We start from the raw sequence: 27344 nt of genomic DNA, 5'->3' as shown, positions 1-27344 counted from the left end.
AAGCAAAAGTTATGTTCATCAGGTGATATCTTTATATTTTTCTTTGCATATTCATTTTCCATATACATTTCCATACACATATACAGTTTGAATTACAAGTAACATTGGGAAGTGATACATAGAGTTTAATCAATAAAACAAACACTGACAAACATTGTTCAGGCTTTACACTCACACAATTTCTGTGTTCTAGGGCATTTCTTTAACGGTTCATTCTTGTTACTCATTCGACAAGTTAATCAGTTTAAGAATACAAAAATCCTCCAGATTTAACTATGGCTTTCTCAGAGCCAAGGAGTGATGTTTTCCAATAGTTTTGAGTCTCTAACCAACAGCTGAAGAGCAAAAGACTCTTCAATTACTTTCATAAAAGGGGAAAGAAAAAAAGCAAGCCCTTTCATTTAACCAGCAGATCATTAATCATTTTGGCTCGGTGTATCACAGAAATGATCAATCTGTCATCAGAATACTTTGCATCTCATATGCCTTTCAATCAAAGAGAAGATTAATCGACAAATACTTCAGCACCATTACGTTCCAAACAATATCAATCATCACTCACACTGCCGTGTGCCACAACATACGTGCATATGATATCAATGCAACATGATCCATTTCTGGTTAGAACATAATGTCACTATAAAACACTGCATCAAACACAGATGAGCTTGGTTGAGTTTGTCTGAATCAGAATACCATTAATAACATCACGCCTTCACATGGAATTGAAGTTCACAGTAAAAACTAGTTTATACAGGAAAAACAAAAAGCTGAGGCTCTTCTTTGCAGAAGCCTGATGGCTGTTAGATTTTGAAAGCTGGTATCTCAAGGTCTCTGATTAGTTATTTCTTTACGCGCTAACTCAACTTTAGTTTTTTAAAATACAATGTTTTGATTCATCTTGTTACCACAAGGTCGATTTCATAAAAGTTCACTTATCAAACAAGCTTTAGGATTCCCTGTGAAGTTCCAGACGGGCTGCTCCTCTGCTGAAACAATGAGGACTGATATGAAACAGTAAGTGATAACACACTTTGCCTCTGTCACAGCTTGGTCTAAATACAGTCTGGTACATTAATCAGTATTTGGAACTCCTTGATGCAACATTTTCAACATTTTGCATAGAAGCTAAACTCGCATGCACAGCACTCCTGATTTGGATAATTTCTGAGACTCTCCAGATATCAGCTTAATAAACTGCCAGCATCTCCTTCTAGGCTTCCATACTCTCAGGGGCAGAGCCAGATATTTTTGACTGGGGTGGCTGAACTGGGACTAACTTTTGCAGGGGTTGCATTAAGTATGTTTGCACACATGATCAATAGCATTTATTCCCAACTTTTCATACTCTAACTACCAACATGAAAGTATCCAGAAGATGCTATCTTCCTGTGTATTTTTTGTTTTCAAAGAGTGGCAACATTAAATCATCTTAGCTTGAATCGTTAAGAACTAAACAGATGATGCTTGTTCAAAGTCACAATTTAAAGTACTAACAAAAGAAAACTATATTTCATTGAAATACAAAGAAAGCTGCTAGCAGAACCTTGAGCACAGCCCCAAATAATGTATTTCAATTAAGTGACAAGCTAAATACCCAATCATTGTTCAGGATTTTGTGGTGACCACTGAGGTGGCCAATCAGACAGGATGGTGGTGAAACATAGATGTATTCATTAAGCAGGGGAGAGGTCATGACCCACATGACTCATCAGTCACAGCTTTAACAGCTGTGCTGAGTACAGATGACATAACAGGACTAATTAATCCGTTTCCCTTTGAGACAAAGATAAAAGCACTTGATGCTTCTCTTTCTCCTGCTAACACACTCCAAAATCCAACCATTATACTTCCCTGTCTATTTGTACTGATTTACTGTAAAAACGATCTGCACCATGCTCAGGGCCTATTACCAGGGAGATTTGTGGTCCAACAGCTGCAGCTCAGTTTGACAACTCTCTCAAAGAAGAATACTGCAGCGCCAAAACAGCCCAGCAGAGAGCGCTACACACATCTATACTGTAAATCAGCCTGGTTTCTTCAAGTAAAATCATCAATGTTAAACTTCACATTAGCTTAAATTTAAGTTATTAATATTTCTGCTTTAAATGCAGACTATGGGTTACTATCTAACTATGTAGACAGACTAGACTGCCAGTCAGTGCATATAGGCAGTCCCACTGCTGGGGACTTGGAGAAAAATAAACTACAGTGCATACAGGTGACAACACCACAGACACAATTTACCAACTACTGACTACTATATACACATTGAAAATAAATATTCTCTGTACATAAAATTCATATATTATTATATTTAATTAGACCTCATTGGATGTTTCTGACTATGTCTCCCATGATCATGTTTCTGGTGTAGTCTACTAAAGAAATTAGCAAACAAAACATTTAGAGGGGAGGAAAAAGGCAGAAAGAAAGAAACCAGAGAGCTAAGGAGAAGTCACAGAAGAGAGGGCAGAGCTCTACTGGAAGAAAGGGGGAAAGAGAGATGGAGATGTTCTAACTTAGTTTGATTAAGACTTGACTGTGAGGTCTGGGTGTATCTAGTTGGGCACAAAGCCACAAGGAACTAAACTAAACTGGAATTGACCTAGTTCAGGACGTTACCCTGCTTGGCAGAGAGAGATACAGGACCCCATAACGGGGAAATCAAAGATGCAAAAAAGAGCTGCATAAATTTACAGAGAAACAAGAGGGAGAAAAACAAAATGAATCTCTCCTCACTTTGGGGATACAGAGTCAAAGTCTCCCCACAGGTCAGAGCTGGCTGTGGCGGTGCTGGGGTTGGATTGAACTGCCGAGTTGGAGTTGCTGGAGTCCAGGTCTAGTAAACAACCTGGTGGTTAAAGAATAAGATAGAAACATAAATCACTTCTTACAGACACAGACAACAACAAATAGATTTCTAATGCTCTTGTTGTTCATCACCAGTCTAGGAATTAGCAAGTCAAGCCCACAATTCAATCAATAAATCAATCTTTATTTGTATCGTTGCCAAAGCACAATAAACGTTATCTCAAGACTCTCTTTTACAAACATAACAGGTCTAGACCAAGCGGCAACCTCTGGTCTAAAACTATGAAGCCCATGCGGAAGTGTTATTAACTGCAATTCATCAAGAATCCACTTGAGGCTGGCTGCAGAAACACCGGAAACAACATAGACACCAATTCAAAAAAGACGATCTTTGCAGCATTAATAAACATGTTTACAGCCTGGTTCAAAAAAAGACTTGGCTCTACGTAGCTAATTTCTCTATCGGCACACATTGTACGGGGTTGAATTTTTTTCTAACGTGACGGTTCAGAAGATATTAAGAGGTCAAGTTTTTGCCCAAATAAGGACATGACTGACTTGACTCTCGGTCGGGAACACATAGCTGTTGGCTAAGAGGCTCAAACTCCGCCCCTTTACGTCACACTCTGCCTGGTTGAGTTCCGCATTTCCAATATGGCTGCCGCCGCCGTTTGGCCTCAAAACAGCTCTTCAGAAACAGATGGGTGACGCCACAGATACTACGTCCATATTTTATACAGTCTATGGTCGAGACCATACTGTTAAATTACAAGCAGAGACCCAACTTCAAGACAGGATATGATCCATTCCCCTCTTACTGACAGGACTCGATCCTGTCTCATCTTAATCCACCTTGAGCATTGCACCTCACACTATTTAGCTGGTAACAGCAGCAAGGAAAAACTTCCTATCAACAGGCAGAAACCTTGAGCAGAACCAGACTCATGTTAGACCAGTCAGTTATTTTACCTTTCAGGGTCTGAAATTCTTTTTTGTTAAACAGTCACAGTTACCCTCATGTTCCTGAGCTATACAGACGCATTAAGTATCATATGATGAAGATCTAAACGGACGTCTAAAACCTCATATAAATATTATTATTAGATAACATGTGCTTCATTTGTCACCTGAAATTAGCATTTCGTCTCTCTCCAGCTTTCCACAGTGTAGTATAACTATTACCTACCGGTGTCACTTCCTCCTTCAGGTGGTTGTGTGTTATGATTGGTGGATCTGGCTGAAGGGGGTGGGGCTAACTTGCCCCCAGGAGGAGGTGGGAGAAGTCCAAAACCACCTGAACTCTGCGGACGAGACCTGTCCTTCTTTTTTGATTGCTGTAATATGTAGATGAAGAAAAAACAAAGACTAGGTTAGTGTGTGTTTATATCGTGTGTTCACAGATTGCTAGTCAACAATATGAAGCCCAATTAAACCAAATTAAGTTAAATGAAGAAGCATTTTTAAAGCTTTACACGTTTGTGAACCGGAAAGCATTGGGGACTCCCTGAGAGAAACTGCCCTGTGGGGATTTCCTCTGAGAAGTGCATACCTTCAAAAGCTTCTTTTTCTTTTTTTTTTTTTTTTACAGTTTATATTCACCACTGCAGTGACGTTAGCTGACCTTAGTTGGTATAGCAACACCACATACAACAACAAGATAGAGGGTGCTGTGGTCAGGGCGGTGTGATAGTTTTGTGTCATGGGTTTGAGGATAATAACGGAGTTGGAAGGAAGATGTGAGAATTAAGACTAACTACACATCTACTTTGCCTTGTTCTGGTCCATTTTTAAGGCTTCCATAATGGGCTTTTCACACTGTATTTTATCTTTTTTTAAACACTGGCTCATGGGTTTAAACAGTCAGTATAGAATTAAGTCTGGACAGATCACCACAAATTGTGTCACTCAAGGTTCCTCTTGAAAAGCACCTAGTCTGTCGCAAGAGCTCAAAGTCCCTCTGGTTGGTATTCGGATTATTATCATTCTTTATTGTGAACAATTACGAGATAATATGTCCCTATTAGGGCTGGGTGATGTGGCCTAGGAATAAAATCCCCGATATTATTACAAAAAACTCAATTTACAATTTTAATCGATTTTGTGTTTATCTCCTGAAAAAATAAATTTACAAATGACTAACAACCAGTTTTTATTTAATTTTATCAATACAATTTTCAAGTCAAACTGAATTTCCCTTTAAAAGGTACAGTGTGCAGCAGTGACAGAACAGACTTGGTAGGAATGGGAAACAATATTCATTCTACTGATAGACCTTTTTTGATAGTAAAAACTTGACAAATGGAGTATCATACTTATCATGCATCACAGGAACTTATTTTCATTAAAGGCCACTGTTGTTTCACGGGAGGGGTGGGCAAGGAAGCGTTTCAGTCTAAAATCTGACTGTTAAGACATTGCTAAATAGTCCTATGTCCACACACTGTACCTTAAAAAAATGCAAACTGTAAACTTTTCTTTAAAAGTGCATTATATAGTTACGATATAATTTGAAGGCCTCTGAAAACAAATACAAGCCTAGAAATGTGCCTGTAACAAAATGGCAGACACTACCATAGTAATAAGCAGTATAACTTTCAGCTAGATGTCTAGCTTGAAGTGAAGAATGCTACGGAAAAATCGCCTCAAACAAAAAATGTGATTAATCGATTAAACCAATTTATCGTACAGCCCTAGTCCCTATTGCTAAAACCTTAAAAGACACATTAAGTTTAATGTGAATTTGTGTTTACCCCAATATTGAGAGTAATGGTCTGTCCTTCTTTGAAGCCCAGGTCCAGTTTAGGAGTGTTGTCTGGAGCCTGTGCCTGCTTACTAAATTCATCCTCCTGTTTCACCCACCTGACAAAGTGGAGGGATGGAAGCACAGAATTAATAAAGACAGTTGTATAGACTACAGTAAAGAAATGATTTAGGATTTATGACACACTATGAAGCAGCTGCATACTTGAAGTGGTCCTGAAGTGCAACATTGAAGTCAAAGGCGTCGCCTCGGTCTCCAAACCCTATGCCGATGAACGCACTGCGGCCTGTAAGAGAAGAAAACACAATACTCAAGGAAAGGGAAGTACAAACAAAAGGGTACTAAACCCCAAACTTTCATTATAATAACATAATACTCTATAATGAATTGAGATGTATCTTTAAAAACAACAGTGACCCTGAATAATCTGCTCAGACTTCTCCTGTGTGTTGACATCTAAATCATGAACACATTCACAAATATTTATGGTTCGTGCAAAAAGAAGTGTTTACCCACCATTGTCATCCTGAATGCGGAGAATAAAGTAACGGCTTGAGTCACTGACTGTTTCCACTGCGATGCCAGGGTACTCTTCCACTGGTGCTTGGGCAAACAGCTCCCCTGTAGGACAAAACAAAATGAACATTTTCTATTTAGATAAAAAACACAATCTAAACATTTTAGGTTCTGCTTAATAAGCAGTATGGACCCCATTTGTGTGATTCATATCATATTAAAAATGGGTCGAACTAAAGGTATAATTTGAGCGAGCATATCTGCTTGAAATACACTGGGAGAGACAGAAAGAGTATATCAGCTTGTTTGGTTCAGAATTAAATGCCTGCTGGACATGGGCTGGGTCACCTTGGAATAGATGAGTAACAGAGAGGGGGGTGGCGAGCAGGAGACTACACAGTGAAATGATTTACAACAGCAGGAGTGCCAGTAAACAATGACACTGGTCTGTCTGCGTCGTCGCTCCCTCACCAGAGATTTTGTCCTCCAGTTTCACATAGGCCACTTTTCCTCTGGCCGTCACACGCATGCGTCCCGTCCAGTCAGGAGCATCTAGCTTCCAATCAGCCGCCCTGGAAACACAAACACACAAGCAGTCAGGGAGACGGTGTGATGACGAGGCGAGGACACAGGAGACAAGAAGGGGGGGGTCTGTGTTTACTGTGCATGTGTAGTGTGTCTTATTGTTGTGATTGGTCCAGTGCTGACACACTGTAACTCCATGTTTTTGTATGTAAAAAGGAACGTGACTAAGGAATCAGTCAAGAACTTCACTGAGACCCAAGGCTGAAATATTACATCATCACCCTTACTCATCATGCATATGGTCATCGGTTAACCAATCATGTGTCTCAAGGGAGCCAGGCCTATGCTACTGTTTGGCTGGTGTGGGTATCCACTCAGATGCAGCTGCAGCAGGTCAAACTGAAGCAGCAGCCAATGAAAAAGGGGGTAAACAATTTGATGAACAGCATTACAGTTCTCCAGAATGCTCACTGTCACACAGTTTAGCCCCCCCTGTAATCAAACAGCATACACCCCGCTACGTGTCCTTGAGCAACACTTCTTCACAGCTACAGGGATGCTGCCCTCATTTATTACCACCTCCTGAAAGGTCAGACAATCAAAGTGAGACTCTTTGGAACACATGAAGACACAGATGCAAAGCTAGTTGTCTTAAAAATCACTCTCAGGGGGTCTGATCATTCCTTCTGGTCTCTTCTCGCCCACAGGGAGGGACATAAACACACGGACTGACAGGACTGTTGCCAATCCAATCTGTGTAATGAGCTAACGTAGTGCAGGTGCGCTCCTCCGTCGTTAGATGCGTCTTTTCTAATGTGACCTTGTAGATTCAAACACAGCAGAAACACTCCGGTGGTTTGTCCGGCTGCGTGATAAGGGGATGAGCTCGGTAGGTTTTTTGGGTCGCCGAGGCAACGGCCCCCATCGGCTCTAGCTCGCGGATGCTGGGTCAGGAACCTCGCCGCGAGGCCCTGCCCTCCTTCTCACCTGACAGCCCGGTTGGATGCTCTCGGTGGGATTCGGTAAACGTTGACTTCAGGTTTGACACAGAGGATCGACTCGTACTCAGACTGACCCTCGGTCGCCATCTTGACTTTTACTTAGTCGGTGCACGCCGGTCGGTGGTGATGGTGGTGACGACGGTGAGTGGAGTGTCCGTGCGGCTACGTCACCGTAATACACGGTGTACATGCGCACAACCAACCAGGCGCCCTCGATTCAGTGCTGTGATTGTAGGGAGCCCTCTAATAAAGGGCTTCCCACAGTTTGATACAGGAATGCCGGTCAAATTGTTATGGAGAACCCTTATGTACGGTGGCCCTGAAGGACAAAACTAATTTACAAAAGATGAAACTAATTTACATTTTGGAAAATAAATTTACATTTAAGAAAACAAAATTACAAAATCAAAAAAACACATTTACAAACCTTACAAATGTTACAAACGGCGGAACACTTTTATCATTTATGAAACAAATTTACATTTATTTTTAATGGAACGGGAATGTACCATAGACTGTATAAAATATGGACGTAGTATCCGTGAAGTCACCGATCTGTTTCTGAACACTGTTTTGAAGCAAATCGACGGCAGCAGCCATATTGGAAATGCGGAACTCAACCAGGCAGAGTGTGACGTAGTGCGAGCCTCCTAGCCAACAGCTATATGTATTCCCGACGGGAGTCAAGTCAGTCATGTCCTTATTTGGGCAAAAAACTTGGAATCTTAATATCTTCTGAACCGTCACGTTAGAAAAAGATTTGGCCCCCGTACAGTGTGTGCCATTAGAGAGATTAGCCAAGACGTTCTTTGAACCAGGCTGTAAACATGTTTATTAATGCTGCAAAGATCGTCTTTTTCCCATTCATGTGTATGTGGTTTCCGGTGTCCTTGCAGCCAGCCTCAAGCAGATTCTCGATGTATTGCAATTTATAACCGTTCCGCATGGGCTTCATCGTTTGAGACCGGAGGTTGCCGCTTGGACATCACCCATCTGTTTCTGAAGAGCTGTTTTGAGGCCAATCGGCGGCGGCAGCCATATTGCTGCTGTGGAGCCAGTGTGATGTAAAGAGGCGGGCTTTGAGCCTCCTAGCCAACAGCTACAGTGTTCCCGCTTGTCAATCAAGTCAGCTGTGCCTCTCATTGGAAGACTAGTAATCTTAATATCTTTGAAATTGCCTTGTTAGAAAAAGATTCACCCCCACGTACAGTATGTGCCGATCGAGAAATGAGCTATCCAGACTACACTCGTCTTTTGTACCAGGCTGTAAACATGTTTATCTCTGCTGTAAAGATCGGCTTTTTTAAATTGGTGTGTATGTGGTTTCCGGTACTTCCGGATCCAGCCTCAAGCGGATCCTCAACGAGCTGCAGTTTTTAGCACTTCCGCATTTGACTCATATTTTTAGACCAGAGGTTGCCGCTTGGTTTGGAAGGAGAGAAACCAAACAGAGCTACGTTTGGTACTGGTACTCCATTTGGTACCGGATCACTTCCGGTATTTGGTACATTCCCTTTCTGTTAAAAATAAATGTAAATTTGTTTCAGAAATGGTAAAAGTGTTCCGTCGTTTGTAGAATTGTCTCACCGCTTGTAAATGTGTTTTTTTTTTTTTTTTGTAAATTTGTTTTCTTAATTGAAAATCTGTTTTGGCCTTGGTAAAAGTGTTTTGCTGATGTAATTTTGTTTTATAAAATGTAAAAATGTTGTCCATAATGTAAATTTGTCTCCAACTTTGTAAAAGTGTTTCATCCTTTTTAAACTTGTTTTGTCCTTCGGGGCCACCGTACTTATGAGACTGTTTATAGTTAGAGAAAACAAGCGTACCCAACTCTCACCACAGTATTATAGGGTTGGGCTCATTTTCTTGTAAGGTAGAGTAAATAATGTTAACAAAGTATGTCAATATTTGACCCAACTACAGTACAATGTATGGCATTTAACCTTCGCTGCTCCTGTCTTGTCTCACCCTCAAATATTTGAGAGAGAATGACTTACCCACCATTTAAACACCCATAAATTTGAAAGAGCGAGTCCCACTCTAAAATGTTATCTTACAGCAATTTAAGTTTACAATATTGATGAATAATTTATAGTCCTAGCACTATTTTCGAAAGGGTAACGTTAGCAACTTCTAAGCTAACATCATTGTCAGACAATAAAATAAGTCAACAACATGAGACAACATTTTCTTTAAGATAATATTTATTAATTTCACATGGCAGTTGTACGATAGAAAAAGCAAGCAGAAGCTACATTTGGTGACCAGCCTTGCTAAAACTTGGGAGCTATTTATTCAGTTTTTTTTCTCAGTTTATTTCATTCTCAGTTAAGCAGTTGTAGTGACGGACGAACACCAACTTATATTTTTTCTCAACAAAATTAATGACTGACTGAATGCTATTAACAGAGGGGTTCACAGATGTGTTCAAAGTCCAAGAAGCTTGAAGGCATCTCTTAGATCTTCTGTTTCCAGTGGCTGAAAAAGAAAATAAGAAAATACATTTAGAATTTAAAGAAACTTATAATTGGTTTAACCTCATCCTTCTAGTCTTAAAAAAATGCAACAAGGTAAGTCTACCTGGAGGATGCGGTTGAGTTTTCGGGCAAGTCGAACAGAGTTTTGGTGCAGCTCCTCCCACGCCTTGAAGCTGCTCTGTTTACAAGCAACAAAGGTCTGCCAGCAGTAGAAGTAATCTGAGGAGAGAGAAGGATATTATTGTTATTTTTGACATGTAGAGAGAGATTATAAGAAAGAAAAATATGGTTCTTTAGATGGCTAATCTTTTCTACCACTTTCATGCCTTCACCTTTGTAACTCATCACTGTGATCCGCACCCCAGCCTTTTTCAACAATCTTAGGCCCTCTCTCTCCCGGCTGTCCTCCATGTCACAGAAGTAAAGGCGTGCGACGAAGATCCTGAGGCGGAGGTTGGGCAAATGCCTGAGGAACTGGGACAGTCTCATGGAGCAGTTGGCACAGGGGGACCAAGAACAGAACCATGTGATGGAGTAGCTGAGCCTCTTCTCTCCAGCACCTCCATACCCCCACAAACCAGGGCACAAGGCTTCAAGGTAGCGCAGGAACAGAAGCTTTGGAGTAATAAGAGACCAAAGAAAATAATGTGCATACATTGATATTTTCTGCCTCTTCTCATTTAAGCCCCCATCTCACCCTGCTTTACTTACCTCTACATGACAGCCATTGCGATTACGGAGGTGTCCAAAGTCAAAGGTTAAGGTGTCTGGCCCCACCCGCCTCTTGATTACAAAGCAGAGGTATGTCTCATGCCGGCCCTTTGCCCAGCGCATGTTCTTGTAATGGTAGATGAACTTCTTTCGTGGCAAAAGCACACTGAGACAAGGGAAGAGGATTGGCTTCATTTATTAGCTAATATATGGTGGTGTAAGAACAGTAAGCCCTCTATGATGTACTCAGCACAGTTAACAAAGCATCCCCTTTTTTGGTAACACCACACACATTTATAAAATGGGTGCCCAAGATGTATATGTTAGCATTTCATCAGTAATATCAATCAATCAATCAATCTTTATTTGTATAGCGCCAAATCACAACAAACATTATCTCAAGATGCTTTTACAAACATAGGCGGTCGAGACAACTCTATGTCAAATTATGAACAGAGACCCAACTTCAAGACAGGGTAAGACTCAGTCTGACCCCACCTTAATCTATCATGAGCATTCCACATCACAGTATTTAGCTACTAATAGTGATATTCTAAAAAAGAGTTGCTGCTTTGTAAACCCACAACTATTGATGATCATTACTGAGAGAGAGAACGTTGTTGCTGGGAAAGTCTTAAACTAAATCTATTGAAGATCTCGTTAGATTACTATTTTAACTTCCTATTCACATGACTCACTTCTGAATTCAACTTTAAATACATTGAGGTAGCAAAATTAAGAAATGTAAAATCTGTGGTTAAAAAACCGTGAGTGATGGACAGTCAGAAAACAACTAACATTCACTGCTTTTCTCTCTCAGTTTCACAAATGTTAGCGAAACTAGGACAGTTTTTCACCGCTCATTAAAAATCAAACCATAACTGATAGTGCTCAAAAGTTGAATAGTTATTGAAACAGAATTACAATTCAGAATATCTCATCTTGGATTAAGATAATACAATTTGTAGATTTGTTTGAAATATGTGTTAGCTGCTTTAACCTTGCTCAAATGTATTGATTTTGCTCACCTGTCTAGCTTTGTGATCATTTTGAAAGACGCGCTTCTGCTTTGTCACTCGGCTTGTGTGGGTAATGAAATGAAGGTAAATGAGAAAGAGCGAAAGTGTGTGTGTGTGTGTGTGTGTGTGTGTGTGTGTGTGTATTTGGGGGGGTTAAAAGGAGGGAACTGAGAATCTATACCTCTAAACATAAACATCCTGCAGACAACAAAGGCAGCTTCTGGTTGGACAGAAAGATTTTCAAGTAAATTCAGAGGGGGCGTTATACAAAAGAGAGGGCTTGATCACATTGTGTTGCTGCACAACAAAGCCCAAAAAAATGTCTCATTTGCCAAGTTCTTGTGAATGACATCAAGTGTTTTTTTGAAGTAAAAAAGGTTTCCATTATGATTAAAGCAAAAGCATTGTTGTTCCATGCAATTAAAGAATTTTATTGTGGAGGCACAGTACGCTAAAAAGATTTCAGTAAATAATCCAAGCGACCACACATGAGAGGACGAGCAATTGACGTGATTTGCAACCTCTGGAGGTTTTCACAGACGTCAATAAACCGAGCCAAATGGCTGGAACTTTCCAAACACTCAAGACGGATACAGTCACAGGCGACCTTCACTTTGGTTTTCCCAGATCATAAAAATAAAAACTCCCAGATACCTCCTCACCTTGATCCACAATGGGATCCCCTCTGCTATTCAACCTTTCCACCTAGCCTGTCCAACCACCCCCTCCAGGGCCCCCAGATTTGGTGGAGCCACAGGCGTTGCCAGACTTTGAAGGCCCTGACACCTACTTCTTTCTCTGATCTGGGTTTTCCCAAACTGTGTCAGTCTGGAAGCAGAACTGTAATCGACCTCCCTAACCCTACGTGTCTGCATGAACGTCCAGCCGGCTGACCGACCACAGTGTGTGTGTGGATAAATCTCACTCATAAGCCTTTGAACCATCAGATGTTGTCATCCATCCTTCCGGAATCAGGATGTGTATTATTCTGCTTTCGTCTTTTCTTTGCTCTGTCTGTTTTAGCTCGGGCCCAGCCTACTTGCCCAGTGGCAATGCATGCAGCCATCCTTCTTTCCCATGACTCCCCTCACCCTCTCATGCACTCTGTGGTTTGGGGAATTCACCGTTCCCAGGGTAGCTGTTTTTGGAGCTCATCTGTGTGTGTGTATGTGTGTGTTAGACATCTGTATGAGCATGTCATTAACACAGTCTATATGTTTTACATCATCTGGAACAAATTTATCTAATATATCCTATGATTGTGTGGTGCCCCAAAATTTAAAATGATACATGTGTGAGTGTGTGAGCATGCTTTCAGCGACCTCACATCATATTGCATTACTCTGACGGTGCACAAAGCCTAATGTCTCTGCACATTTGATCCTGTCCTCTGTCTTTTCTCGACTTCAAGAGGCTGATTGAATGCCAAAATATATGTAACCACTTCCCACCCAGCTTTCTGGATTTGACCACACTTGACCAAGGTCATCTCACAGTCACACATGAACGCTCACGTGCACTACCACTCCTCCCGTACACTGTTTAGTGTGTGTGTGTGTGTGTGTGTGTGTTGTGGAGTAGTACAGTATGTCCAGAAATCTTGGTGCATTTAACCCGTAGTCAGGGGCAGAAACCGGGTGTAGGAAATGCCAAGTCATACTTTCCGAAACCCACCCGCCCACACCCTGCACACGCGCACACAAACACTCACACACCGCCATACCGTGCAGACACACAAGACCACAGTCACAAACAGACTTTCTTTCCAGTGTGTGAACTCACATCTGTTTCCTGACAACAATAATAGCTACAGATCAGGCGGGTAGAGGCCCAGCTAACAGGTGTCTGCTCTTTGACAGACATCAAGAAAAACCTGATGATGACCAAGAAGAGTCACAAGTAAAAACACAGCTTTCACAAGGTGAAAATGGCCTGACCACACACTTACTCGTGCATGTTACAACACTGTTATGTTGCTGGGTGTCTCAGCTTTTTCATCATAGTTAATTAAAGGACAGTGATTTTCCACTACAGCTTGTGTGATTAAGAGTTTGCAGTAAAGTATAGGCCTTTATTTGTCTTCGGATCAGGTGAGATATGCCTCTTTCCCACACACATTAACATTGTACAAACATCCTGTGGTGTTTGTCTGTGGCTGGCTATACTGACAGCGTCTGAGGTTTACAGGGGGTAGATGCGCAATGCGAGTATGAGAGCTGCTAACCATAGTAAGGTTAGCCTCAAACGGAGGCTGTGTGCTTAGTCACATAAACTGCCATTCACCTGCAAACCACACACACTCGAGCCAGAATACCAATGCATGTTTAATGTGTTAAAGTTTGCATTGAAGATCAGTTTTGAAACACAAATAAGTAAAAGTGAATCTGAGATTTACATTACTGTGTTGTCAATTTCATATTTTCGGACTGTAACAAAGTTACTTTAAACTTAAAGTAATTTAATTTCTCAGATTAAAAGTTGTATAAAATAAGTTGTTTTCCAAGATAAAAGTGATGTCCTAAGTTTAGTTTGTTTGACAAGAAGACAAGACACCACAATGATGAGATTACAAACATAAATCTTGATATTTTAAATATTCTAAAATCAAAATGTTTCTCATTTTGACATGATAAAACTCATAAAGAAATGATTATAAATTAAGTTAAAAAATATCATTGATTTATTTCTAGTAAATCAATTGCTAAAGTTACATTATCAGCACAAATTATGTAACAAATGTACAAATACTATCAAAAACCAAATTAAGAAATGCAGAGTTTGGAATTTGCACAGTTAAATATAACAAAAATGACAAAGAAAACCGAATGAAAGAAGTAGAAAGTCAAAGAAAAGTGAGGTAGCTGGTTTCTGCAAACTCATGGAGCCACATACTGTACTTGAAGTAGGGCGACAGCAACAGGCGAGCGCAGAGACATGAAAGCAGTGAAATTCTGCAGATTCACATAAACCACACATACTTCCTATACAGTAACTGTATTTCCTCCTACCAATCTGTATGGTTGGTTGCATATACATATACCTTAACACACACACACACTATATACTGCGGTTGATTGTTTGAGAAAAAAGCCTCACATACACATGTTTAAGAAACAAACTTTTATCATAAATATTTTAATTAGTCCTGGTGGGAGAAAAGCATGTTCTAAATTTTAAATAGAACATGGGGAGGTGGTACCTTTTTGATACAAAGGTAAACCTTAACCAAACAAAACAGCAACACAAAAATACTGTTAATAAATACTGGTATAAATAACACATAAATTCAATAAATAATTAATTCAAACAAAAACTCAAGCATGTTGCAGCGATGACACTTTCAGCAGAGATCATCAGTGTGCACACACGTCTTCTTGTCTCTTCAGCATTCCTCTGGCACTTATTCTCCACGAGTCCATCATTAACCAGTCACAGGTCTTTGTAAACACCTTGGTGAGGGGGTGTCCCAATAAGCCTCTCTCTGGTGTCTCGAGCTTCTTCTCCTCATCATCATCATCATCTTCTCCATCAGGCCCCTCTCCAAGCTGTACATAGCCCAGCTTCCTGAAAAAGACCTCCGCTACTTTTGAAGGGAAGGGTACATGTGCATATACTCGGTATGCTTCAGTCTCCCTCTCTTTCTGCTCTAGACTCTGGACAAGCAGCCTGCCCAAGCCCTCTCTGCGGTACCAGCAGCCTGTCACCAACCTGCAGATCCTCCTGATGTTTGGTCGATTCTCGCCTTCCTGGAAGATGCAGCCGACAATCTCCCCGTCACAGTCTGCTACCCAGACCTGCCCTGCTGCCTGCTCCCTCTCAGGGGAGATCTTCTCTGTTGACACATCTTTGTCTTTGAGTCCGATTCTGCGTCTTGGCTGAGGAAAAGAGAAAATAGTTTTCACTTGCAACAGAATGGTCACTAGAATTAAGATAGAAAGACTCAGAATGGCTCACTATAAAATAGACTAACCTTTTTAGTCACTGGGGTCTTGCCACTTATCCTACAGTAGGGATTCTGCAGTGTCTCCTCCTGTGTCCCTCTGTAGCTGCTACCCACATAGTCCCAGTAGGGGAGGCTGCTGCCCAGAACCCCTGTGGACCGGGGCATGGTGATTTTGAGATAGATAATCAGCAGGAAGACAGGAATAGCAAGTGCAAGGATGAAAGAATGGACAAGGCATCGCAGGATTGAGGAGGAAAACAGCCAGGATGAAGAGACAGAGTGGACGAGTGAGGATGTGGAGGATGAGACGGTTTTCTGTGCCCTCGCAGCCCTCCTGAAGACATGATACAAGCAAAAAAAAAAGGAAAAACATATCAGTATAATCCTCACAAGGACAACAGCTGACTCTGATGAGAGCAGGGTCTTCATCTTGACCTATATATAATGTACAAACCTTGATAAGGGCTTTGACCATCTCTATGTCGTCCTCCTTCATTCTCCTCATCACCACTTGATCCAGCTCTAGCCTCACCATGTTTAGGCTTTATGTTCTCATTCACTGTGTGGACAGCGAGCCTAAAATACACATTTAAAAGTACATAGCCAGAAAGTTGACATGTGACAGTACACTTCTATGAGATGCTTGACAATCAGTCATGCGCAGAACTGACTCTGTTGCAGACCGACATATTTCAGGTAAATGGGTCAGTATATTTCCAATGATTATATTATGCAATGCAGTAGCAAACTGAGCCAGGAGTTGCAATGTACCATCACTCCCACGCTGACTCCAAACAACAAGACAAATTTGGATTATGGAGGATTTTTAGTACGCATGTGTCACCGTTATTGTTTACTTTGGTAACACATGTCTTATGGTTCATTTGTACATTTAACGGTGTTCGTTATAGATGCAATGGGAAGCAAAAAGATCTTGTTCAAACCCATATATGGTTATTGAGAAGTAGAGCGGTCTCTACAGACACATCTAGACCCCCATTGTCCCTGCTTAAACCCCTTCCACTGCCGCTCACGTTCTGTTTTAATCGTTACGAAAAGGGAAATTAAAACAAATGCAAAGAAAGCCTACCTCTTTGGGGTTTTTTCATATGAATCCCATGCAGGCTCTGTACATTTGATTGAATGGCAACAAATGTGACTTTTGCGTAGAGGAGGGATTCTGGATACCAACATGCTCCGTTCTACGTCCCGTTGCAGGTTCTCCACGCCCTCAGTCACGCCATTTGCGTACGTGCAGTCCGCACTGCGCAAAAGGTACGTGATTTGCCAACGCAACGTAACAGCGTAAACAGCGTGGAAATGCAATGGTGACGGGTGTAAGTTTGTTTTCAGTCAGTGATGGACAAAGTACACAGCCTCATTACGTAAGTCAAAGTATAGATACTCCATGTCAAATATTACTGCAATACAAGTGAAAGTTGCTGTCAGATTATAACTTGAGTTAAAGTACTGAAGTACTTGCTTTTTAAAAATACTAAAGTATTCAAAATAATTCTTAAAAAATCTCAAAACTTTGTATTTTCACAATACATAAGTGCAGTAAAGAATACATAGGAGTACAATATATTTATTTAGAAAACATTACTTGAAATCTCTAAAAACTATGCCATGGAATAAAAACAGAAACTAAGTTACTCCAAGCACAGACAACTTAGTTTGAAATGTTTATCTGGAATGAAACAAATGTTACGTAGCTCAACACACTTTCTCAGGTTGGACTGTGAATGTTTGTATGTTTGGGCAGAGTGGGAAACAGGGAGAACATTTCAAACGATACGTATTATTCTTCATTTCAAAAACCTCTAACACAGGCTAAAGATATGGTCATGGGTTGCTCAGGTGGATAATTATAACCATCATTAACACCTCTACATGAACTGCCTGATCTGAGTGAAATTTGCTCTGTTTGCTCCACGTTCAACCGTGGAGACGCACGATACACAGGTACGACTAAACCACTGAGACAAACAGAACTACACAAACACATTTTACTGTCTTAGAGATCAGATTTCAGAGAAGAGAAGGAAATTCATGTGCTGACTTCAAAGCTAAAGTCGTGAGTAACTAGAGCACTGATAGAAATGTAGTGGAGTAAAAAGCACAATGATTGTCTTCCAAATGTAGTGGAGTAAAAGTAATAAGTTTCCCGAAAAAATAATACTCAGTAAAGTACAGATACTACAAAAATGTACTTATGTACAGTACTCAAGTAAATTTACTTGGTTAATGTCCACCACTGTTTTCATTCCATTAAAAAACCTCAGACTACAAGAAAAACAAAGCAGGAAACCGAATGAAGAAATGTATTAAGATATTTATTCATAATTACTTACTATTTACTGTTTGACAATGTCAAGGAAGCAGGCTATGTACAACATTCATATTCACAAAAATGTATTTACTTGATAAACAAACTGCCAATGACAGTATCATTTAAACCTATATATATTTAAGAATATTCAAGGTCCATGTAAAGCCTATTTGAATGTATAACATTTCTAGTACGTGGCACCATGGGGATCACAACACATTTACCTGCATGTTCTCCCTCAGTACAAGGAGAACTGAGTTTGTCTAAGGTGCTAAACACACTGAGCCCACAGATAGTGAGACATTCTCACACACACTAGTTTCTTCTTCTCTAACCACACTCATTGGTTTTAGCTAGAGAAATGCACCTCTTTTAGAGTTAGGTATAGGTTCCATCTCTACTTGTCTCATCAGTTGACGTCTGTACCTCTGAGTTGTCTGTTGAGCCTCACTGACTTTTTCCTTGGCATCTGCTGTTACACTCTCATATTTCACCTCACTACTTTGGGAGATTTCTCCATCCCCTCCTCTTAAGCCACTAGTGCTGACCTCAATTATGACAATTTCCTCTCCACCTTCCAGCTGAAATAAACGGTCCATGGATCCTCTACCTTCAGCCACCATCAGCACGTGCAGAATTGCAGCCCGCTCCTTCTTCTCCCACACTTCCCCCTTCACCATCAATAAGAGCTATCATCTGCATACCCTCCTCAGTGTCCTGCTCCATCTTGTCCTCACTCCCAAGTTCAAACACCACCTCTGTCCATCAAGAGGCACCAAACTTTGGTGGGTGTGCAGGAAATCTGGAGGCTGGTTTCCTGTCCTTGGCTGAAGGTAGCACTGGACCTGCTGCTCTCCTGTGCCTCAGTGTGAAATCGCAGGACATAGGACTCACCCTGGCTGGCTGTTTCCTGTCTGTGCCTCCACATGCTTTTCTCCACCCCAATCATGCAGGAGTGACATCATTCCTCCCTTGTCTTCCCCCTTTTCTCCCTCACCTTGCCCATTTGTCTTGAACTGCAGCACAAGATGATTTTCCCTCCCCACCCATTCCTCCATCCACCCCCTTCTCCTGATGCATCCCCCTTGAAACTGTAACACATACGATTCTCCACCCTCTTCCCTATTCATCCCCTCCTTTCCTTGCTCCTCATTATCAAAAACCAACACAAACTGTTTTCCCTGCCACAGTCTCCTCTGTCCTTATTGCTCCATGGGGGATGAGGTTTACTTTCCAGAGTACCAAGGACAGGAGGGAAGAAACCGATGTGGTTGTTTGTTGTTGCTGGTGTAACCCACAGTAACTGTTGATGGTGGTCCTGAGGTGTAATACTGTGGGGGCTACAGAGGTGGACGATGAAAGATTTGGGACAGTAGTGCAAGTTTGAGGACAGCAGGGATTGATGATGATGATGATGGTAGTGACTCTGTTACAGTCTGTGTGACACTGTGGCATGTTACAGTCTGCCCCTGAAGCCTCACTGACCGCCACTGATGCAGAGTTTTGAAGAGCAGCTTTGGGTTTGCGCCCCCGTCTGCCCCGTGCAGTCCGGGTACTTTTCCCTAATATTGGCTGGTTAGTAAGGAGTTAGATATGAGAGTGTGTGTTGGCGTGGCAATATGAGTGTTTGCATTGTTATTGTTGTTGGTGATGTAGAACCTGGTCTGCTGCTGTTGCTGTGATATTGTCTGAATCTGGGGGATCTGGGTCTGTGTTTGGTTTAGGACAGGCTGGAGTGTTTGGATAGTCTGGAGCATAGGGAGGGTCTGAGGCTCTGTAGCTGTTTGAGGGTTGTTTGCCGTGGGGACGAGAATCAAGCTGGACTGGCCGCTGTTGTTGGAGGGGCACTGCAGGAGGAAGAAATTCTGGGGTTGGGATTGAGGGAGTGGCGGTGGAGGAGGTGGTGGTGGAGGGGCTGGTGCTGGGGATGACAGAGGAATGAGCTGCAGGCCGCTAACTGTTTGAATCATAAAGTAGTTCTGGGAGGTGTTGGGTGGGATATTAAGTGCTGGCTGGGACACAATCAGGCTGCCTTGGTTTCCTGAGGTTTCCAGAGGTGATGGGGTTGAGCAGGGTCGTGGTGGTAGTCACTCCTCCAACACTGGCTTTCACAGTCACTCCATCTCTACCTCCACCATTAGAGCAGGACAGTGGTACACTGCTGCCATGAGTGCGAATGTGCCTCTGCAGGTAGGAGTGCATGACGAACTCCTTGGAGCAGTACGGACATTTGAAGTCCTTGCTTGAGGAGTGTGTGCGAAGATGGAGCTGGAGATTGGAGGAGTGTGTAAAGCTTTTATTGCAGTGGGTGCACTGGAAGGGTCTCTCACCAGAATGGGTCCGTTCATGCTGCTCACAGAAAGAAAAAGAAGGAAAAAAGTTATCAGATGAGATGAATCAACTGCATTTAATTACAAAGAATGAATGCATATGTGAATCTGTACAGGATGCACTGACCTGTTTGAGGTTGAGGTCTGCGAGAAAGACTTTGAGCAGATGGAGCAGGTATGAGGGTCGCAGTCAGAGTGCATTTGACTGTGTCTTCGCAGGCAGCTGGTGTTTTTAAAGGACTTGCCACACTCCTTCACACATACGGCCTCTCACCTGTGTGCTGCCGCAAGTGGTACTGGTAGTGTGAGCTCCATTTGAAAGTGAGAGGGCAGTGAGGGCACTGGAATGCCCGGACGCCTGTGTGAACCTGGTCGGAGTGGAAAGAATTTGAATGTACGCTTCACACACTGTATTTATAGCACCAAACCAATAACTATCTGCAGGGTGGTTTGTGGTTGATATTTGATATTAGAACACAATTCTACAACTGTTCATTGCAGCAAGTAAAACTTGCAGTGCAGTGAAATTTATTTCCCCACATTTTTAGAAGATCTTAATGCAGCTCATGACTGTTAAGCAGGAAAATGTGTAAAAGATGCAATCAAAAGTTATAGCTGTTACAACTGAAGCATTGTGGGACATCAGCCACTTAGTCACAAGAGAGTTTTAACCTCAAAGTGTTATTACGTTGTATAAACCATTTATTGCTTTTTGGATTCATCTGTTGTAGATTGTATTCATCTGCAGGGTGTGAACCACCCTGCACAGCTGCAGTCTCTGTGAACTAGAGAAATCATAAATCCTAAGGTGACACAATCATAAATTTTGAGATCCCAAATGAGAGATTTCTCATCTGGAAAATGAACTTGTGAGTTCTCTTCTTGCAACAGAGGAGTGAGTGAGTCTTACCCTCTGATGGATTGAAAGCAGTGATGACCTCTTGAAGCTCTTTCCACACTCAGTGCAGCGGTAGGGCCTTTCCCCTGTGTGATCCCTCATGTGGTACTTCAGCCCTGATGAACCTTTGAAGGCTTTTCCACACTCTGAGCAGCGGTATGGCCTCTCTGTATTTAAACATGTGAAAAATACTATTAAAAAGTGGGCACATAAAACCAACTCTATACCAAACCATATCATGTGAGAGGACATAAGGACATTGCTTTGCTTATCGTTACAGCTGTATGGTCAAATCTCTGTTGTCGCCATGTAAAACGCATTGTAATGAAATGTCTACCTCCAGCAGGAGTACTCTTGTTGGCTCCTGTCTTTGTTGGGGGCTTTGGTTGGTTTTGCAGGTTGTTCCTCTTGCTCCTCGCTAACGGCGATGATTGTCAACATGGATTTCCCTCTGGCCCTCCTGCTGCTTGTCAGCCTGGCTGGGAGAGGAGGGCAGGGGGAGGACAGGGAAAGGGAAGGAGGGCATACGATTCAGCCTCTGCCTCAGCCAGGAGTCTTTGCTCCAGGGGTATGGAGTGTTGATGAGGTGAGGAGGGAAGAAGAGAAGAGGGAAGGAGCGGTCACAGGCAGAGCAGCTGAACTGGGAGCGAGACTGTGATGAGAGAGAGTGCATCTGTACAAAGAAAGAGAAAAAACACAAGAGGCAAGGATGATTTAAAACACTAAAAGATCTCAGTTTATGTTCAACAGTAGAAATCAGTAATGAAAGTCTCAACAGTGAAACATGTCTGTTAAGGGCCTCCACTGGTCTTGAAGGTCTTATTGCAATAGCCACATGATAGCCCTGCCCATGTGTTTCTCTGGCCTCTGGCTGAACGATCTCTGAGCTCTGAGTCACCTCGGTGAAGCTCTGCAGCAGGTCAAACTGAGCCTGGGTGGTGCCTACATTCTGAGGAAAAACAGAAGGAAGTCATGCATATCAAAACAAAAACATCTCCTTAGATAAATTTTAAGAACTTTGAAGGGAAGGGGAAACCTTTTTAGATCAAGTGAAATTATATAACACAGACAGAAGTCTTTATCCTTAACTTGGAGATTACTTTCATTCTTGTACTTGCCATAATACAAACTGTATTTTTAGTTAACTCATGAACAGGCTGAGTCACCTTTTGTCAACTTCATTTATTTAGCGTCGCGTTAGGATTGTTAGCTGTTGTCGTTTTGTTGGGTGTTTCTCTTTTTTTGGTTTCCTTAACCAATCACGCTGCCATCTTTCGTCATTTTGAAATAGAAGCTAAAGTGGACCAATTCTTAGTTAAGTTACGTTATCCCTTTTTTTTTCCAGAGCTGAATTTCTTCCACACTGTCCATATCTTTTATCTTTAGTTTTGATAGAGCTGATAAAAACTCCACCAACTAGCATCTGATTTTGTATAGGGGAGAACGGGGTTGGTTGTCACACGGGTTGGTTGGCACACTTCATTATATAGTCGCCACCAGAAGGCACTGTCTCTCAAATTGGGGTATGGACATTTCCAGAATTAGGATCAGAGCTCACCTACATAGTCTTCTCTGGAGTAAGACAACTGAACTTGAGGTTCATCCCCATGATGGGGTTGGTTGTCACAATGTGTCAGAGTGTCTTTGATAGTTAATTGCCTCTTTGTACAATGAGTTGGAAAATGAGAGGGATACACATTTCAAGCCAACACATTGAGCTTCAATTTAATGTAGAAATGACCATTGAAAGCTGTTTCGATGATGAGCAATCATCAAACAGTAAAAGTGTGACAACCAACCCCGTTCCCCCCTTTGTTAATAAAACAGTAAGGGAAACAGTCATCATTAAGCACACTGACCCAGTTTATTGATATAACTTGTGATTAACTGGACTGCAACCAGGCACACAAACACCTCACTGATTTTACTGTACCAGAGTTTATTCCTCTCTTCTCACATTACAAGTTTTATCCGATCACTTACTGCATTGCTTCCATCTGTTCCCTCTGTCAGCCCAAGGAGCACCTCTGTCGTGTTGTCCATTTTCACCCACTGTTGTCGTCTCCACCACCTCCTCAAATCAGCCAGTAGGTGTCCTGCTCCCACCAGTCCATCACCGACCTCCATCCTGCCCCAGGCCCCACCTCCACACTGGTCCTGTGTTATCCTGGAGCCATATGGATCGACTGGTGCTCCTCTAGCTCTGTCCGAGTGCCAAATGTGTGGTTACAGCTGCCACAGCTGTACAGCAGCACACTGGCCCCGGTGTCTGTGCTCAGGTGAACCTCTGTCCCTATGGCCCTTGATGTACATGCATTCTCCCCAGAAGAGGTGAGAGTGAGCTGCGGTAGGAGGCCTGGATTCTGACCAGATGAGCTGGTTGACAGGAACACTTCTTCCATCCCCACACCGACTCCATCACTTCCTTCCTGACTGACAAATCCCACCATGTCCGTCAACATGGACGAAGTCACTTCCTCTGTCCCTACCACCACCTCCACTATCTCATTCTCCTGCCTTGTATCTTCCCTCTCTTTCCCTCCTTCCCTCCTGCATTGAGGTTGGCGTGTGAGTTCTTGTGCAGGGCCAGGTTGGATGAATGTGTGAAGCTGCGTCCACACTCGCTGCAGATGTAGGGCCTCTCACCTGTGTGTATCCTCATGTGCTGCCTCAAGTTAGTGGACTGAGTGAAGGATTTGTTGCACACTGAGCAGGTATAAGGCTTGAGACCAAGGTGAACATTTTTTGTCTCCGCAGACTACTTGAGTTCTTGAAGGCCTTGGGACAGGTGTCACAGGGGTACGGACACTCTCCGGTGTGGGCGCAGGTGGTACTGGTAGTGAGAACTCCATTTGAAGGTCAGGGGCAATATGGGCACAAGATACGCACTCCTGTGTGGACACTCTGATGGACCTACAGATAGACAAAGAAAAGGATGTGAAATCTGATTCTTGATTTATAAGCATTTCACTCACCCCCCCCAAAAAATCCTAGCTTATTAGACAACTTTGATTTTGACATCTCACCTGGAGCAGAGAGGAGCGTTTAAAGGCTTTGCCACAATCCTGACACTTATAAGGTTTCTCTCCTGAGTGTGAGCTGCAAAACAAAATGAACAATTCAAAAAGATGGCAAAAAATATTATACCCTATGTGATTGCAGGTGGAACACATGTTGCAAAACCTTTTATTAAATTGTTTTGTTGCAGATATTAACTACATTTTTAAGGTGCACCGATCCGATCCTGGTATCTGATCTCGGCTAGATCGGACTCAAAAAGCTAGATCGGATATCGGTGACAAGGGGCTGATATATAGTGCCGATCCATATGGCAGATCTACTCATCTCAGTTCTATGCTTTTCTATGTTTACAACAGCCATGTGCGTCTCCTACGTCATCAGCGCCGCCGGTCTGTGCATTTTTGCCCAGTGGAGCATGATGGAGGATAACTACAGAGACTCTGCAGTTTAGGTGCATGTCACACTTCTTTTGCTAACAACTCAGCCGGAAACTTACAACATGTGCAGTGCTAATGTTTCCACGGATGGCAGTCGCTCTGAAAATTAATAGCACAAAGAAAGAAGTTTACGTCAGCTGAAGCCTACTGCAAAGAAGGAAGAAACCGTCTATTAATAGATTCAAAGTGTGAAAAAACGGACAGGTTATTGGATTTAATTGTTCCGGATCCTTGAAATTAAGGGATTCCAGCCTCTGGTTTAGCACTTGGAACCCAGGTACAGTTCACCATCAAGTCAGAAAAGCCTGAAGTTGCCAAAACATGATTCTATCCTCACATTAAGGAATAGAGATTGTTAAATCAATACCAGGATCGGATCGGCTATATCGGTAACGGCAGATACCAAAGCCCAGGTATCGATATCGGTATCGGGACCTAAAAAGTAGGATTGGTGCATCCCTACAATACAGTATTCTCTTCACAGTCAATTTTAGAGGGAAAAATGATCTGATTACCAATATGGTGATGACATACATTTTTGAGCTGGAAATACAATAGATGCATGTGCACTGACATGTAAAAAAGGCTTTATAAAACAAATAAAAACTAAAGAATATGTACAATTACTATACACTGAACCCAGAGACAACTCAAGCATGGACCCAAGTGCTCAGCTTTGATGATCTGTTGAGAGTACTGTTGTAAACTATAAATTGACAGTGGGTTTTCATAGGAAAATCTAAGCTGTAGCACCATTTCTAAATAAGCACAAGTATAACTTTCTCCATTTTTCTGTAAAAAGTTTTCATATCTACCTCTATTGGGAAATATATATCTCTATACCAACATGACTGTGTTCAGTTAATATCAGCTTGATTGTATCAAGAGACCGATGTAAAGGTTCTTTGAAAAGAGGGTATTTCAATCTGTGGTGTAAAACTGTGGAACAGTCTCAATATAGAGCTACAGCAATGTCAGAACATAATGCAGTTCAGGAAGAGGTACAAAGAAATGATTTTCATGAGGTACAAGGAGGAAGACAAGTGTTGATAATCACGAGGGGTTTGCTTTTGATTTTCGGTGTAAATATGAAGATTTGACCAGATAAAGTGAATGAAGGGGTAGGATTAGATAAGTTTTAACTTCTTCCTACTCCTTTTCGCACATGTAAAGTAAATTGTTTCACTGCTTGCTAATGGAACTGATTGATTTTGTTTCTTTTGTATAACTATTTCTTCTTTCTACTTGTATTTTATTTTTCTATTTTACTTTTATATTGTTCGAAATAAAGACATCCAATCAAATCAAAGGTTGGGCTCAAATTACAATTGGAAGTATGTTAATCAGTGTGTCATGATGGATACCGTTGGTGGTACAACAGTGCAGAGGAGCCCTTAAAGGCCTTGGGGCAGATGGTGCAGCGGTACGGTCTCATTGTTGTGGCTCCGCTGATGGTGAGTCAGCCTGGACGACCCCTGAAGCTCTTCCCACAGTCCATACACTGAAAGGGATGGTCTGTCTGCTCCGCCTGTTGGGCCGGCCCTGACACGGACGACGACACCATGTCGAGAACCACCTCTTCCCCACCCTCCACGACTTCCTTGTCGCCTTCTGCCAGCTCTCTCTATCTCCGTCGTCCTCAGCATCCTCTCCCGAACCAAGGAGGGATGGGAAAGGAGAGAGGGAGGTCGTTGACTGAGTTGGTAAGAGTTCTGCTTGGACCACTAAGGCCACTGAGTTGGCCATCACAGAAGCACAGATGAGTGAATTCCTTTGCAGCAGTTGTGTGGATCAGTTTTGGTGCAGTATCATGGTTTTTCTTTCATCAGTGTTCATATTTTTTCCAATATGGTCCTTCCATGCAATCAACTGGAAACGCCTGCTGTCATCTCAGGATGGGGTCTAACATAAAGTGAAATGGAAATACAGCATTATAACTTGGTAACTCCTAATAAGAATGTCCCCTTTAAATACCTCCCCCCCCCTCCCCCCCCTCCCCCTGTCTACGAAGCTTGTCTCACCCCCCGCCCCCCCTCCTCCTTGCTGTCTTTCCTCTGGCCGTCAGTCCGGTTCTGTCCGTCCCCGCAGTGCGGTGCTTACCAGCGACACACCACACACACACACAGACACAGACACACACAGACTCCAGCTAACTTCTCTATAAGTGCATAATCGAACCGACGAGCTTTGTAAGCCGTCAGGAAACGCACACACGGAATATGAGTCCATTAACAACAAAAGCAGCTACTGGCCTTCATTTAAAGCTGATCTGTCCTCAGCAGGGCTGATAGCGCCGTTAAACTGCAGGAGGAGGATGTGCATTAACACAGGCGGAAGCAGTACTCACCGCGTGTCTTTACTTCATCTTTAAGCTATATAGTTGATATTATGGAAAGGAGCTGGGTACCGCAGTGCTAATCCACACAACCTTAACAATAAACACAGCGCAAACTAACAGCAGTTCTCCACCCGATGCCGCCTACTAAGAACGGCGACAGGGATTGGACGTTGGCTTCCATAGATCAGCTTCTTCCATTGGCTAGGATCTTCAACAGACAG

At 42.3% G+C, this 27344-nt stretch overlaps 4 protein-coding genes and 1 long non-coding RNA gene across 5 annotated transcripts; 1 reads left to right on the top strand and 4 right to left on the bottom strand.

Annotated features, from left to right (window-relative positions):
* Window positions 1–9: 9 nt before the first annotated feature.
* Window positions 10–7945, bottom strand: LOC117822814 (adaptin ear-binding coat-associated protein 1-like). The gene is made up of 7 exons (XM_034697732.1): window positions 7604–7945; window positions 6563–6663; window positions 6092–6196; window positions 5780–5861; window positions 5565–5673; window positions 4001–4148; window positions 10–2854 (listed from the first exon to the last, which is right to left on the bottom strand). Exons 1-7 carry the CDS (start codon window positions 7702–7704, stop codon window positions 2739–2741), a joined length of 762 nt encoding a protein of 253 aa, XP_034553623.1. The 5' UTR covers window positions 7705–7945; the 3' UTR covers window positions 10–2738.
* LOC117822816 lies at window positions 7635–16851 on the top strand. The gene is made up of 3 exons (XR_004633254.1): window positions 7635–7758; window positions 10513–10691; window positions 15475–16851. It is a non-coding gene; the product is annotated as an uncharacterized LOC117822816 (long non-coding RNA).
* On the bottom strand, window positions 9843–11877 carry aicda (activation-induced cytidine deaminase). Its single transcript, XM_034697733.1, has 5 exons — window positions 11834–11877; window positions 10806–10971; window positions 10427–10709; window positions 10198–10313; window positions 9843–10095 (listed from the first exon to the last, which is right to left on the bottom strand). Exons 1-5 carry the CDS (start codon window positions 11851–11853, stop codon window positions 10045–10047), a joined length of 636 nt encoding a protein of 211 aa, XP_034553624.1. The 5' UTR covers window positions 11854–11877; the 3' UTR covers window positions 9843–10044.
* On the bottom strand, window positions 14487–16979 carry nat14 (N-acetyltransferase 14 (GCN5-related, putative)). The gene is given in 5 exon segments (XM_034697731.1): window positions 14487–15699; window positions 15795–16019; window positions 16021–16101; window positions 16222–16343; window positions 16858–16979. Coding segments are annotated over 4 exon segments (909 nt in total). The 5' UTR covers window positions 16303–16343; window positions 16858–16979; the 3' UTR covers window positions 14487–15177.
* Window positions 16980–18087: 1108 nt separating this feature from the next.
* Window positions 18088–27344, bottom strand: znf628 (zinc finger protein 628). Its single transcript, XM_034697639.1, is given in 17 exon segments — window positions 18088–20448; window positions 20557–20686; window positions 20689–20797; window positions 21340–21494; window positions 21751–22000; window positions 22163–22276; window positions 23311–23530; window positions 23575–23760; window positions 23829–24075; window positions 24078–24148; window positions 24150–24192; window positions 24195–24240; window positions 24354–24426; window positions 26150–26218; window positions 26220–26259; window positions 26262–26687; window positions 27133–27344. Coding segments are annotated over 16 exon segments (2076 nt in total). The 5' UTR covers window positions 26350–26687; window positions 27133–27344; the 3' UTR covers window positions 18088–20213.

This window comes from Notolabrus celidotus, chromosome 12 (assembly GCF_009762535.1).
Source record: "Notolabrus celidotus isolate fNotCel1 chromosome 12, fNotCel1.pri, whole genome shotgun sequence".
Taxonomy (NCBI): Eukaryota; Metazoa; Chordata; class Actinopteri; order Labriformes; family Labridae; genus Notolabrus; species Notolabrus celidotus.
This window is presented reverse-complemented; position numbering and strand designations above follow the sequence as displayed.

Excerpts from the sequence above, each read along its gene's own strand:
- LOC117822814 (XM_034697732.1), bottom strand. The coding sequence starts at position 7,704 with ATGGCGACCGAGGGTCAGTCTGAGTACGAGTCGATCCTCTGTGTCAAA. Across the intron at positions 6,197-6,562 it reads ACTGGAGGACAAAATCTCTG|GGGAGCTGTTTGCCCAAGCA; the intron begins GTGAGGGAGCGA and ends TTTGTCCTACAG. Across the intron at positions 4,149-5,564 it reads CCATTACTCTCAATATTGGG|CAATCAAAAAAGAAGGACAG; the intron begins GTAAACACAAAT and ends TACATATTACAG.
- aicda (XM_034697733.1), bottom strand. The coding sequence starts at position 11,853 with ATGATCACAAAGCTAGACAG. Across the intron at positions 10,710-10,805 it reads GCAATGGCTGTCATGTAGAG|CTTCTGTTCCTGCGCTACCT; the intron begins GTAAGTAAAGCA and ends ATTACTCCAAAG. Across the intron at positions 10,096-10,197 it reads AACTCAACCGCATCCTCCAG|CCACTGGAAACAGAAGATCT; the intron begins GTAGACTTACCT and ends TTTCTTTTTCAG.